This window comes from Lupinus angustifolius, chromosome LG17 (genome assembly GCF_001865875.1).
Source record: "Lupinus angustifolius cultivar Tanjil chromosome LG17, LupAngTanjil_v1.0, whole genome shotgun sequence".
NCBI classification, from domain to species: Eukaryota; Viridiplantae; Streptophyta; class Magnoliopsida; order Fabales; family Fabaceae; genus Lupinus; species Lupinus angustifolius.
In genome coordinates, this window is record NC_032025.1 from 2,016,061 (window position 1) to 2,030,562 (window position 14,502).

At 29.9% G+C, this 14,502-nt stretch overlaps 1 protein-coding gene across 1 annotated transcript; it reads right to left on the reverse strand.

The window, feature by feature from the left end:
* LOC109330542 (cell division cycle-associated protein 7-like) lies at window positions 9,052-12,663 on the reverse strand. The gene is made up of 5 exons (XM_019564764.1): window positions 12,295-12,663; window positions 11,398-11,637; window positions 10,478-10,561; window positions 9,617-9,746; window positions 9,052-9,519 (listed from the first exon to the last, which is right to left on the reverse strand). Exons 1-5 carry the CDS (start codon window positions 12,567-12,569, stop codon window positions 9,109-9,111), a joined length of 1,140 nt encoding a protein of 379 aa, XP_019420309.1. The 5' UTR covers window positions 12,570-12,663; the 3' UTR covers window positions 9,052-9,108.

Genomic DNA, 14,502 nt, shown 5'->3' on the forward strand with positions numbered 1-14,502 from the left:
GCTGGTCCTCTAGTCCAAAGCTAGTTATTGTTTTAAGTTTCAAATTCATTCAAATACATCACACTACAGTATAGAGAGAATATATTCATGTAACCCCGACAAATAAAAAGATAGAAAATTAAAAACAGAATCATTGATGCAAGATGCTTTTAGAAGCTCAATTGCTATACTATAAAATTGGCCAACTTCTTTTGTGTCAGTATCTTGTGCTCTGAGGGTTTTGTTTCTTGAGCCATATCAGTAATCTTTTTATCTTCTGTTTATCATTTATGGATGAGACAAAAGAAGATAATAAAAACAATGTTATCTAGTTGGAGGCCTATTACATAATTTATATTTTTCTCTGTCAATTTCAAAGAAAAACAAAAAACATATTTCATTGTATGGCATCAATAACTGACACTTTGGTTTGGTCAACTTTGCAAGAGGTTCAAATTCACGATGAATTGACAATTTTTAAAGTAAAACATGCCCTCCCTAGTTTTCAATCAAGGGTAGGTTTGTTTCACTTTGTTTATGACGTTTCTAACCATAATTATTAATAAACAATAAGTACAAGTAAGTGATTAAGTCGTGACTTATAATGTCTTAATTCCTTATCCATCCACGTTATGGTGATTTCTATTTTATTTCCATCTACATAAGTTGACGGCAAATACATGAGCTGTCACAAAACATCATTCTATAAATATACATATAATGAATATAGAATACTCGTAAATCACAGAAAATGTGAAGTTAGGCTAAAACATTCATTAATTAACTTGCCAATATTTTAAGAGACTTATATTAGGTAAAATAACAAACTTAATGTGTTACTTAAATCATGAGACTTTTCTACCTTATAAATTAATCTTTTAGGTTAAACTCTCTTCATGTAGTTAAGTTCTAATACAATAAGGTCTATCATTCCTACCACATGCTAGCCATTGAAAGAGAAGTATGTGAATTCAAGAATACATGGGAGCATGCGTATATATGATATTGATTTCTGATAAATAGAAATAGCAATTAGATGCATGATATGTTGTGATGAACCAAGTCTCTAATATAAATAATTATTATAACAATGAACAAAAATAATAAGCAAGGTAGGTATTCCATCCTTTTTATGTTCTTTGGAAGGAGACTATATCTGCATATACTATGAACTTCGATGTCATGATCCAAAGAATGTTACATGCTTCCTTGTTGGAGGTCTTTGTCATAGTTGTCGTGGCAGAGCTTGTTCATGGGGTTATGCATTTACTTGTGCCACAATGAGGGTCGAGGATATTTATTTTGTAGTAACAATGATATCTTTTTACATATTTTAGGTAAAGAAATAATTCATTTTAGGTTTGTGGTTGCCTTCAATAAGTCACAGTAATCAAAATCTTAACATTTTATTTTTTATGGAAATATAACAAAACTTTATTTCACTAGACCGCTAACTTATTCGTAGTATCAATGATCTAAGACAAGAGAAGAAGTAGAATCAACATTGATTCTACATACTCCCAGTGTAAAGGGAATCAAGGTTAATGTACCAAAGAGAATACATGATCCTCTTAAGTTCATGTGGGTCCTTTATATTTAATTTGTTTAGTCTTTGAGGTATTATATATGGAATAGGACTCCTTCAGCTTATCCTTTATTGGGATTTTCTCAAAATATTATTGAGATTTAGCATTAATTTTATTAAAATATCTTGAGGAATATTGACAAGTCGAAGAAGTGTGTGATTCCTATCAGGGAGAAGATAACTATTTCTCTCCTTTCATCATCTTTCTATTGTAGATTTTATTTACTTTTCTAAGAAGCAGTTGAACATTTTTTTCAAAATAAAATTATAACCATCAGAGTTTGCAAAGAAAACTGATAAGATTATAGCTTTACATAATTTCTTTTCATAAATTTTCATATTTTTAAGTAGATATGCAGATTAGCACACCAACTCGCAGGCTAACCCATGGGATAGAACAAATTTGTTATTTTATAAGTCTTGATCTGTTTACTTGTGAACCAAGATGGGTCAGATTATAGCCAACCAGGCTAACCCACTTAACTAATTAACTTTACATGTTTGTTTATAAGTTGATTTTTGGAAAATAAAAATGACAAAGACTTTAGAATCATCTTACAAGTGTATTTTATAATACTTAAGTTTTCGTTTTATTTTTTTACCCTCCAAAAATCAATTCACAACTAGACCATTGGAAACCTATATCACTTTTAACCTAGATTAACTAATAACATTTGTATTGTTGTGTTAATTAGTAATTGCTGAAATTTACCAATGAAAGTAAAAAAAAAAAAACTTAAAAAAGGACAAGTTTTACTTTTAGATATTCTAACCTTATTAAATTGTTCAGTCAACACCAAACACAACACTAGTTTAATTTGTAAGCAAGCTCCTTTAATTTCTCCATTTTCTTAATCTTGGATTCCATATTCCTCAATGGCCAATGCGCAATACCCTAGAAGCTAAACTGATAAAAGAAAAAGAGCACTTAAGACATCACAGATTTTTACTTTCTATTTTATTGGATTTGAAGGAACAAATTGACTAATGGATTAGCAATTGTATCATTCAAGAATAAAGTGTTGTTCTTTTTCATATTAAATGAGTGAGGAAAAAAGTTACACGGTGGTTCAATATCATGTAGTTTTTTTAAGAAAAAAATTGTAGTCTACATGATAAGAGATTTTTATAATGACAATATATATTTAATTATTTTAAATATAAGTAATACAAATGAAGAGAAAAATATATATACAATAATTATCATATATCATTCATATTTAATCATGATTCCATCTTAAAAAAATAATCCAAATAAATGACATATTTATATAGTATCTATATATAAATCTTTACCCAATAAATAAATATTACAATTACAAATTAATAATAAATAGTATAGTAATTATATATAAATCTTTATAGTAAAATAACAATTAATAAATATTAAACTCTTTTTCAACATGTTCTCATTCTTTAAATCTCAGAACTGTCTTCATAAACTCAAGGTAATGTATTTGACGATGATGAGTCGTTAGGAGTTAGGACTCTACTTCCACTTGTACAATTTAAGCAACTTTCACACCAATAAAATGGTGGTTGCAGTTCTGCTTTTACCTGTATATATTTAAGGATAATATACATAACAACCTTGGTAATCTCAATTTTATTATACATTTATTTTCAACATCGAAACTCAAGAGAGTCTTTTAAATTATCTTGCTTATTTTCTCCACCCTTTGACTATTTTGTCAATTATTGGTTATCTATCTTCTTTTTCTATGTTCTCCATCTCTCTCACCCTTGTTGACTATTTTATTTAACTATTTTATTATTTTTAATTCAACTCCTAACAATTGAAGAACTCATACGTCATTGTTCACACGGGTTTTATTTTTCTTTTCGGTTATTCAATGTACAAATTTAGAAAATCTGTAGTAGTATATTAGTTTCAAGTAACTATATTTTAATTCTCAAGTTGAATATTCACAAAGTCAATGATGAAAACCACAATAAGGACACCTGTAATGTTGTGATTGATGATTATTTTTTATTATTTAGATTGTTTAACTAAATAACTATAAATTCCCGTGGAATTAATTATTACATACTTTCTTATGATTTTCAAAATCATTTAAAACTAGCTAGAACAATTTAGCACTAAATAGTTGTAGTATGAAGACTATGACATAAAATACCATTAGATAATAAATTTTGTTATATTTCTCGAATTAAAAATACATTTTAGTCATCCGAATATTTTTTCCTATGCATTTTGGTTCTAAAAATATACATTTTCAAATTAGTTCTTAAAATTTTTAAATGTGAATACAAAATTTATGACAACTTTTTGAAAATTTTAGTTCCTATGGAAAGTTGTTATGATCCATGTTTAATATTCTCAAGGATCAATTTAGAATTACTTTTAGAGGTTAAATTGGTACATGGAAAATTCGAAGGATAAGAATTAGTCTACTCTATTTTTTACAATGAAGAAAAAACTCAATAGAGGTTATAATGAAACGTTAAATAGATGTTTATTTACCTTTAATAGGTTTAAATATTTTTTATATTGTGCACATATTATTTATCATATTGTGGGACGGTGTAAAAACAACATCACTCAAGCACATCTATTAAATTCTGAAATAGATTTAAACGTTCTCATCAAATAAGAATAAAGATTTGCACCAATTTCTTAAAGCTTTGGTGCTACTTATTTTAATTGACGATTATAGGTCTGTTTTCTTATCCTCTAGTTTCTTTTTCTTTCAAAAAGATACCCAACTGACAATCAGAAATAAATGGACATAAAAATCAAATTAAGTTTGGGTTTTATTAGCATCATCTAATAAAACTTCATCTCTTAATAGAAACAAAATTGTATTGGTCTAGTTGTGTAAGACACAATTAGATTCTCAAGATAATTAAAAGTCAAATGTTCAATTCCTGATAGCGTTACTTATTCGGAGGAACAACTATGAATCCAAAAATGATTAATTCTTTACTCAAAAAAAGTGAGAAGATATCTTACATTTTTATATAATGATATGGTCTGCCAACTCTGTTAGGTTTTGTAATATTACTCTAATTATATTTTTAAAACAATTTGCTCTTCCTCTTTTTAAAATGCAAGTGTCTCTTATATAACCTTAAACTTTGTTTTGTAATGTTATATTTATAAAAGAATATCTCTAACTGTAAAATGATATATTCTCTTATTAAATTTTTATACCTATAATAAATTGACATGTGTTATAAAGTGATATTTTATTTATTAATGATTGACTTATATGTTACTTTTTTGTGGTAGAATAAATTGTTGGATGATTTACTAGGAGGATCTGATAATAATCAAGCTAGTTAATAAGATTTCTTAACCGTTCAACACTACCCTTGGTCAAAACTATGGGAGAAAGAGGAGTACAACAATTATGGAAGATCCAAAGCAAAGACATCAACTTTTGATGGTAGCATGTTTGGTTATGAAATGGTTAAAACATATAGAACAAACCAAAGCAAAGACAAGGACTTTAATTATGAAACTACCAAATTACCCTATTGAAGTATCTATTTATGTCTATTGGTACAATACACAACTACCCCATCCGACAGGGAACCCCACCTCTGAAAAAATGAGAAAAAAATTTGAATGTGTTGGAGGCTTCAAATGAAGAGAAACTGAAAGAAAAAGACTTTGTTGAATTGGGGATGGGGCCTCACTTAGTGCATTAGTGGGGTGTCCAAGTCCATGTACATTAAAGGTATAATCATGTGCTTTAGACCATTATCCTTACTTTTTCAAAGGAGGGATTAGGGGGAATTTCATTTGACAATTAAAAGTAATCATGACTATGGGATTTTCTTTATCCTGTTACAGTAATATATATGTCTTTATTAATTGTCATATTTTGTTTGTTTTCTTCCTTTTCCTAATATGCTCAAATGAATGCTACTAATCATTATATTCATAATCAATGTTCTAAAGTTAGAACAATTATACATAATCACAACTATCTCATTTTATCTAGGGGTGAGCATGAATTAGGATAAGACTTATCCCTTATCCGATGCTAAGTGTTGGTCGGATAAATTTTTGACACTCGACTCTAGATATGAAGTTAACCTGACCTCAAATATTGACCGAGCTAACCATTAAACTCGAACCCGACCTAGTCCGAATTAAATATAATGCATACACTTTTAGATAAATTCTTCTCAATATTACTTATTATTATGAGTATCTAATTTAATTGATATTTATATATAGAAATGTATTTTGTTAATCATGTATATATGATACAAAAATAAAGAAACAATGATACTTTAAGCTAATTAGATATGTTTAAAGTACACAATTGAATAAACACATATACAACATGATGAATATGTGACTATAAGACTGGTGGGACGTTTGTGCTCAATTCTAATTTTACGTGTGGTTAAGGTAAACATTATATAATTGAATAAGTGATTGTGACCACAAATTCAAACCTTGTTTGTAATTAAAGGATGCTTGACATAGGATCCTCTTTTCCTCCACATTGAATTGCTAATCTTACCAAGGTGATAACTAGTGGCAAAGTTAATATTCCAAATAATTTGTGAGGGACTTCATCACACTAATGTGGCAATTAGCATGATGGGTGTTAAATTATCGATGGGAAAGTAGTGACAGAAGGGAATGACGAAGAAACAGGACTCTATAACCTTCATTTTTGGATGGAGATGTTTGTATTCATTTGATGTTTCGGAAGCACATTGCTTGTCCATATAGATTATAAGAGTCGTTGGATCTTTGTCTGATCACATCACTATTCCAAACTTTTTCAATCTACTTATAGTTGTCAAAGTGAGTTGGAAGTTAGCTAGCCATGAAAAAGTTGGCAGGGCCAGTTAACACACTCCAACTTAAGTTTTGGGCCACGGGTTAAACGATTGATTGATCATAATTTTGATTTGTTTTGTAAGAAAAATTAATAAAGTATGAAAAATATTGCAAAGTAGTGAGAGACAAGTGCGGTTGTGGTTGTATTATTGTTCTTGGAGAAAACTAAATAATTTTATAAAATAGTAAGCTTTAAAAAAAATTATTACAAATATTAATCACCAATTCTAGGAAAAATTATCTACTCATTAATTGAATGTTATATTATGAAATAAGTTTTTTAAACTTACTCTTACAATGAATAATTGAAATTTTTTAACTAAAAAATTGAAGTTTCTTCCCACTATGTTTAACGAGGGGGAGAAAATATCTCCTCATATCAAGAAATAATACATCTTCTTAAATCAACTTATTTATTGACATATGTCTTATTTCTTTTACTAAATTTTCATTTTAAAATATTATAAAAAGAAAAAATAAGACGCATTTCAAATAATAAGTGAATCGAAGAATATAAATTATTTTCTAATATGAGAAAACATTTTAACCTCTTAACTAAAACAATGTCTTATGTTTAAGTTAAGGATAATGTGCTCACCAATACTTTACTTCCATTCTAACATATAATACCCACACAAAAATTAACAGTACATTTTTTATTATTATTTTAAGGTCCATATTATTTTTATTATTTCTCCCATACTTTCTAGTACCAGGGAGTAAAGGAACCATTTTCAAGAACAATAGAGCAACATTGAAGTTATAATTCTTACCACAATGTACCTTCCCCAGCAATAGAAACTAACTAACTATTTAAACATATCAGGATAAGATTAATATCCAAAAGTTGTACGGTAATTTATTTCATTTCATGTCATCTCAACCCATTACATTGTATTCCATCCATCACTATATATTCGAACATAGCTGGTGGCAGATCTATTCAAGTGTATATAAATATGCCACCAAAAAACTCTGTACGGGTCTAATAAAGTAATAATAGAACAATGTCCATATAGATCAGACATTATGTACCATTTAAGACAGGCTTCATATGAAATCTAATTGTTGATATACTATTGCGTATAGGGATCCAAGCCTATATCACATTACTCCTAAATCCTAATAATAAATGTTAGAAATGTGAGTTTTACATGCAAAATACATCATTTATCTTCACTTTTATTGTTTTTCCCAGCTAAAGCCAGTTGAAGCCCAATTGCCAACAGAGTAAGGCATCACTTGTAAGGTGAGGGCGAAAGATCAAAAGACAGCTTAGGGTTCATCAAAATAGCTGCGCATGTGGGATCATTAACAGGAATATGTTAGGAGTCTCACATTGAGTAGAATAGTAAACTCAATGTGATACTTAAGCCATGAAGTTCTCCTACTTAATAGACTAGTCTTTTGGGTTGAGCTCTCCTCATGGGCTTAAGTCCTAATAGAATATAACATGCATTGAATGTTATAGAGTAGAATACTCTCCCAAAATACAAGAATTGACGATGGAAAACATATAACCTCCTAATCAATCAAAGGCCTTGTTTGAGGCTTTGGTAATTGGGTTGGATTCAGCCACTTAATGTATGGTTTATGTTCATTCTATTGTAACTTCACTAACCTGTAACATTTGTTGGTTTTGTTGTGCTTTGTTGGGTTAAGGTTTTGCAAATGTTGCGTTTTATTTTTTCTTGCTATCTGCTATGTTTTGGGTGGGCATCAGGTTACAGAATTCAGAAGGTCTAACTTGGACTGCAGCTCTACTGTTATACCAGCTACTTAATAGCATTGATGAGGATTACTATTGAGCATGAGGACCACATAAACCTAAGAGAGCAAGAGAGACTTAATCATCCTGGTAGTGGTTCCTGTGTCATAGCCTTCTAAGTTGTTTGCAGTGGTGATTTGCTTATGTTAGATGGGTTATTTTCAGGGAGATTGGAGGCAAAGTAGAATTCAACAAGGGGGAAAGCAGAAGCATTGGAGGAAGCCATATAGTAATGTTTGTATTGTATTAAATACAAAGAGAGATCCGTCTTAAATATTGTCTCTTACGTTGTCTTGCGTCAATGATGTTGAAGCAAAATCAACAATAATAATAAATGTTTAATTTTTTAATTGACATAATATATTTTTATTAGCGCAAGACAACATATAGGACAAGTTATGGTTGAACAGATTTCTGTTCATTCAATACAATCACAATGTTGAGAGTGTTATCATAAATAGAAGAAACAAACCCATGCTAAATATATACCTATACATTGTATATATTTGTTCTCATGTGGCTCAAACTCAATAGAACATGACAAGAAAGATATTAAGTTTGGGAAAGTATAAAAGAAATCCTAAATGCGCTTTTAATGCACCACAAAAAATTTAAAGAGAGACTCATAATTAATAATCCATTTATCTCAAAAAATAAGTTTACTTCAACTGTTTAAAAGATGTTTCCATACCAAATTTCCAAGTTGGCTGATCTCAAAACATATTTCTAGGATATTAACACATGTAGCATCCCAGCAAGTAGTCTAGGCTACGCAAAAGTAAAAGGCTCCCCTCATAATTTTTTTCACCCTTGAGCTAAGTCTTCCAGCAATGCTGTCTGAGCTAGGTGTAGAGGAAGAAGCAAGTAGATTCATGGCATCAAATTTGTTACAACCTAAACTATTGCATTCCAGCAACAGTCTAGAGTTAGTAAAAGGAAAAGGCATCCTCATAATGTTTTTTTCACCCTAGACCTAAGTCTTCCAGCAATGCTGTCTGAACTAGGTGTAGAGGAAGAAGCAAGTGGCTTCATGGTATCAGAACACTCAACTTTTTCAAGCTTAGGTGGCTTCATGGTATCCGAGCACTCAACTTTTTCAGGCTGATCTTGCACATCAGAGAAAAGCAATGATCTCTTTGCTGAAACTTCATTATCGTCAGATTCAGTTTCAGCTAGAGGCTTTGGTGATCCCCGATGATTCTCATCAACCTTAAGGGACTCATTGATGTCAGAGAAAGGTAGTGACCTTTTTGCTGAAACTGGGTTCACAGCAGTCTCTTCATTTTTCTTCACATCTATATCGGAGCGCCGGGTTTGAACGAGGTAGTGTGCAACTGATTTGTAACCCAATCTCGATATCTATAATATGGAGAAATTTGAGCTTAGCTGTAAACTCAACCTATTGTTGGAATAACAGCTTAAGTAATCCAAAATTTACTGAAAAATTAGAAGTGACCTTTTTATATAAAGCGCCAGTGGGGGCCCATCCTTTTGCTTGACGGCATAAGCTACAGTTGCAAATTCCACGACATACCGGACATAACCAAGTTGGATTCTCCAAGGCTTCAATGACATGCTCCCCATATCTACAAAAGCGGGATAAGGAAACAAAAACATGAGGTCAGATTACGTGTACATTCTTGGGAAATCATAAATTGCTAGACTGGTCTTGTTCAATTGCAGCAAGCAATACCAATGGACTGACATTAATATTTTTTTCTCTATATGAAGTGTAACAGTATTAGTTTACGTGATAAGAAAGTAAGATTGACAAATAAAAATAAGAGCATTTCATTTATTCCAGACATTATATTTACAGCATTGTCTAGGGATTTGGTGGATAAGTTTCGGGCATAACTAAGAACTACTGATCCTGAAAACAGATTAAGATGTGTTTTGGCATGTGTGAGATTCTACTTTCGTAATAACTGAGTCATTCACAGCTATTATAGCCCTAACTATACCTTTCAATTGAAGTGCTGTGATCAATGATTCGAAAAAGTAGAATATCTAGCATAATTAACATGAATATCTACCATAAACATTGAACCATCCCGAAGATTAAGTATTGTTTCTTTTTTATAAGTGATATAAGTAGATATAGTTGTAATATAAATGACCCTGAGCAAATTCGTGGTTTACTAAATTGAAATACTAACCAACAATTGTGATATGGACAAGAACCCAGAGATAGAAGATTATGGATTAAATGGCATATTTGTAATACATCCTACCAATTCAGCATAAATAGGAGACTGCATTTATCTCTTACCATAGATGTTTGAGGGTTCTAGGACACAAGTTGTAGAAATGATACCTCATATACAAGCAGTCTCCACAGAACTGTCCCTGGACCATGTTGCATTGGCAGCAGCGGGTACGATAGCCTAAAGTTTTTTGCCTACAAAACAGTATTTCCATATTGTAAGCAAGTCCAATGAGAAGAAAAAATGGAGAAAGAAAGCACAAATAAACAAAATCAGATTGGCAAATAGATCACATAATTAAATTCATCGTATAAATGAGATCAAGGTAAAAATGAACATATATGAAAGAATCATAAGAGAAAGGCCAAAGTTATCCAAAGCATATCAGAACTTGTATTTTCTATGAATAGTTATCAAAGACGTAAAAGGATTGGGTTAGAACTTAAAAATAAGCAAATCCATCAGATATTTCATTTCCAAAATCAAGTTCACTCAGGTTTCTGCATTTTTTTTTATTTTTAGTTAGATTACAATTTCAACACAATCATGACACTAACATGGCCAACTACAAGTGTGTCTATTTTGGAATCACTATCCTACACGAAGAAGACACCAGCACTAGGCATAACCCCCTTGAACATTCTTCCCATTTGGTGTTGAATAGCAATTACGGCCATCCCCTACTAGGTTACTAACATCTAGTAAAACAATTACAATCCATAAACTTCTTTCCCACCCCATGAGAAGCTTTAAGAAACTTTAAAGTATCCCCACCCAATGCTGGTATTCAATATTCAGACATTTAATAAACATCATGGCTACAGTGCTCCTGGAACAACTCATCAACAAATTGCATTATTTACAGTGATAATGGAAATTGTTTGTTGAGAACACCATACACTATTTCTGATTTTTTTTATGTCTTTTTTTAAATACATGCATAAAAAAGACTAAAAATAAGTGAGTGCACTATAAAAATAAATGAAAACATGATTGAATATTACAGTCAAAACTTGAGGGAGGAGCTAACCTGCACTGGTGGCAAGTTTTGCCTTGGAAGGAGTCATAAATCCGCTTTCCATCCTTCCGACAGCCATCGACGAATAGTGTCCAGTTTCTCTCAGTGTTACCCAATAGCTTCTCATGTTCTTCAGTGTAAAACTCTGGCTTTGCACCTGCTTCAATCACAATCTTCCCATTTTTCCTATTTTCATCTTCACCTTCCTTCTGGGGTAGCTCACAATAACTAACAGGACTCGCATTCTGCAATCTGGAAACGAAAAGGAGCCAATGTAAATAATTTGCCTAAATCTGTAACATGACTTATGATATTGTATTATTGTGTTGTTTAATCATGTAGTATACCTCAAGTGTGTGTTTGGGATGGATAGATTGATCGGGTTTCAGCTTTTTAGAGTTAATAACAAACTGTTTTTTTGGATAAGCTGAAGTGTTTGGTAAAATAGATAAAGCTGAAAAGATGTCTAAAGAAATATTTTCATGGGAAAACGATTTTAAAAAGCTGAAGTTTCTAGCTGATAGAAAAAGGTTTTAGTTATTTTGAAATCAACCGGTTTTTTGCAACTTTACCTGTATCAGGAATCACATTAACTACAGACAAATGCAGTATTATTAATTCATAAAAACAAATGTAAAGACAATTTTTAACACAATCTAAGCAAAACAAATTATCTATAATTACTTTTGCAGCAAAATATATCAACAAATTTAACTCAATCAATACTCGATTAGTGAAATAATCTAATTTTATTGCAGAGCTATCTATCACAGACACTCTTAATGTGTAAAAGGCTAGATTGCAGTTGTAAAATAAAAATCTAAAACGAAACCAAATATTAGATTCATAAAAAATGAGAACTAAAAAAATATGAAAGATTAAATTTTTAGGGCAAAATTGAATAAAAACCTGGAAGAGCGGCGAGATGGAGCGGAGGGTGGAAGAGGAGGGGTTTTAGGGTTAAACCGAGTGCGTCTTGGAGGAGGAGATTGAGTTTGGGCCTTGAGTTTGAGAGAAAGATTAATGAGTCCCAAGTTCCCCATTCTCTCACGGTTTTCTCTGATCCTTTTTTCTCTTGAAAGCTCGTACTCTGACATGTTATTGTTCTCACTCGCAACAAGTGAGTTTGGAATGGAAAGAGATTCTTTGGCTCCTCTGCCTCGCTTTCTCATAGTTCCCGGCATTGTTGAGACTTTGATACTCTAACGGTCTATTTGTGTGTGTTTCGAATGGGACTGAGAATGAAAGAGACTGAGACTGAGAGTCTGAGACTAAGACTGTAATGGTGGGGCAATTTATACAGTTAAAACCAAAATGACATGTCTTCTCTTTTTATTTTAATAAAAATGGCTTCTTTACTTACATTTAAAAAAAATATATCTTCTATACTATATATAAAGCCAAAACATGGTGTAACCACCACATAATTTATATATTCATATTTTACTCTTCACATTATTTAATTTTTATAAAAAAAATCATATAATCCTAATTAATCATCACTAACATATTAATTAATCACTTCCCTCACCTTAAACTATACATTATCATAAACACACAAAAATTATAATATAAAATACACTTGAACAAATATATTCTAATTATAAAAAATGAAATATATAATACCACGCAATATTGTTTGGCAGGCATGAAGTGCCTATTAACACTAGTACTGATAATATAAGAATTTTTTATATTGTCATTTTATTATCCATTATTCATTTTAAATTATAATTATGATTAACTCTTAAATATAAATAAACGATAGATAATATAGTAATTGTATATAAATATTCACATTGTCAATATATAAATATTAAATTCATTCCATATTTCAATTATTATTATTTAATTGTTAAGTCAGTCAATGCATTTTTTGTTTGAGGGAAATTAATCAATCTCTATTATTAAATACTATATTAGTTCATTCATTTCACAGCATTACTTATTATTTCAGATTTTAAGGTTATGAAAGGGAGGAAGGATATTTTTCATAATTTGGTTGACATTTACATGGAAAATAAAAGGAAAGAAAAGAGGAGGATTGAAAAAGGGTGAAAAATATCATTTTTTTTATTTGGTTTAACACTAAAAATGAGGGAAAGAAAAAATATGTATGTCTCACACAAAAAGTTTTTCTCTATAGTTTGTGAAGAAAATGAAGAAATGAGAAAAAATCATAAAAAATTTCAAATTTGTCCTACTATCATGAAAGAATTGAAATAACCATAATTTATATGAATATATATAAAACGTATTAAAATTCTTTATTTATAGTCATTTTTATGTGAAATTAGTTAACTTAATTTTATTTTTATTGCTTCAAAACTCACAAATAAATAGTAATGATGTATTTAAAAAAAATAGGGTGAAAAGAAAAATAAGCATAATTATGTAAAATTACCAAAGAGTGACAAATAATAAATAAATTAGAAAGATAATACGCAAATGTGTTGAAGTGGAATTATAAGAAATATAAAAGTAATTGTCAAATATGAGCTAAACTTTATTTAGATGCGAATAACATATAAGATGTTAATGATTTTTATTCAACTTTATACAAAAAAATTATTATATTAAACTTAGTTTATACATGTTACTTCAAAATATTAATTAATATTATTAAAAATAAATTATTTAATTTTTAACATTATAAAATAATATTTACATACTCCATAGTTATAGTTATCTACTATTATTTTAAATAATTATTTAGTTATATAATGAGAGCTCTTATGTCATTTTAAATATACTATGTTTAAACCTATATTTTCTTCTATCTCCTTTTCTTCATTTTTCAATCACACCAAACAATAAAATTATATTCTCACTTTCAACTTTCTTTCCTTCGATTGTCTTTCCTTCCACTTTGATTTCTTAACCAAACATGGCCTTAATTAAGGGAGTGAAAAAGAATGGTGGGATAGGCCTTTAAGTTTTTTTTTGAGAGAAAAAAAAAGTAAAAATTTATATTAGCCATACTAATAAATATCATTAATTTTTTAGAATTAAACATCACATTTATGTCAATATCATTATTAATAATAATTATATTATGTTCTTTCTAATTTCTCTGTGTTTTTTTCTATTAAAAAATCGTTACATATTCTATTCATT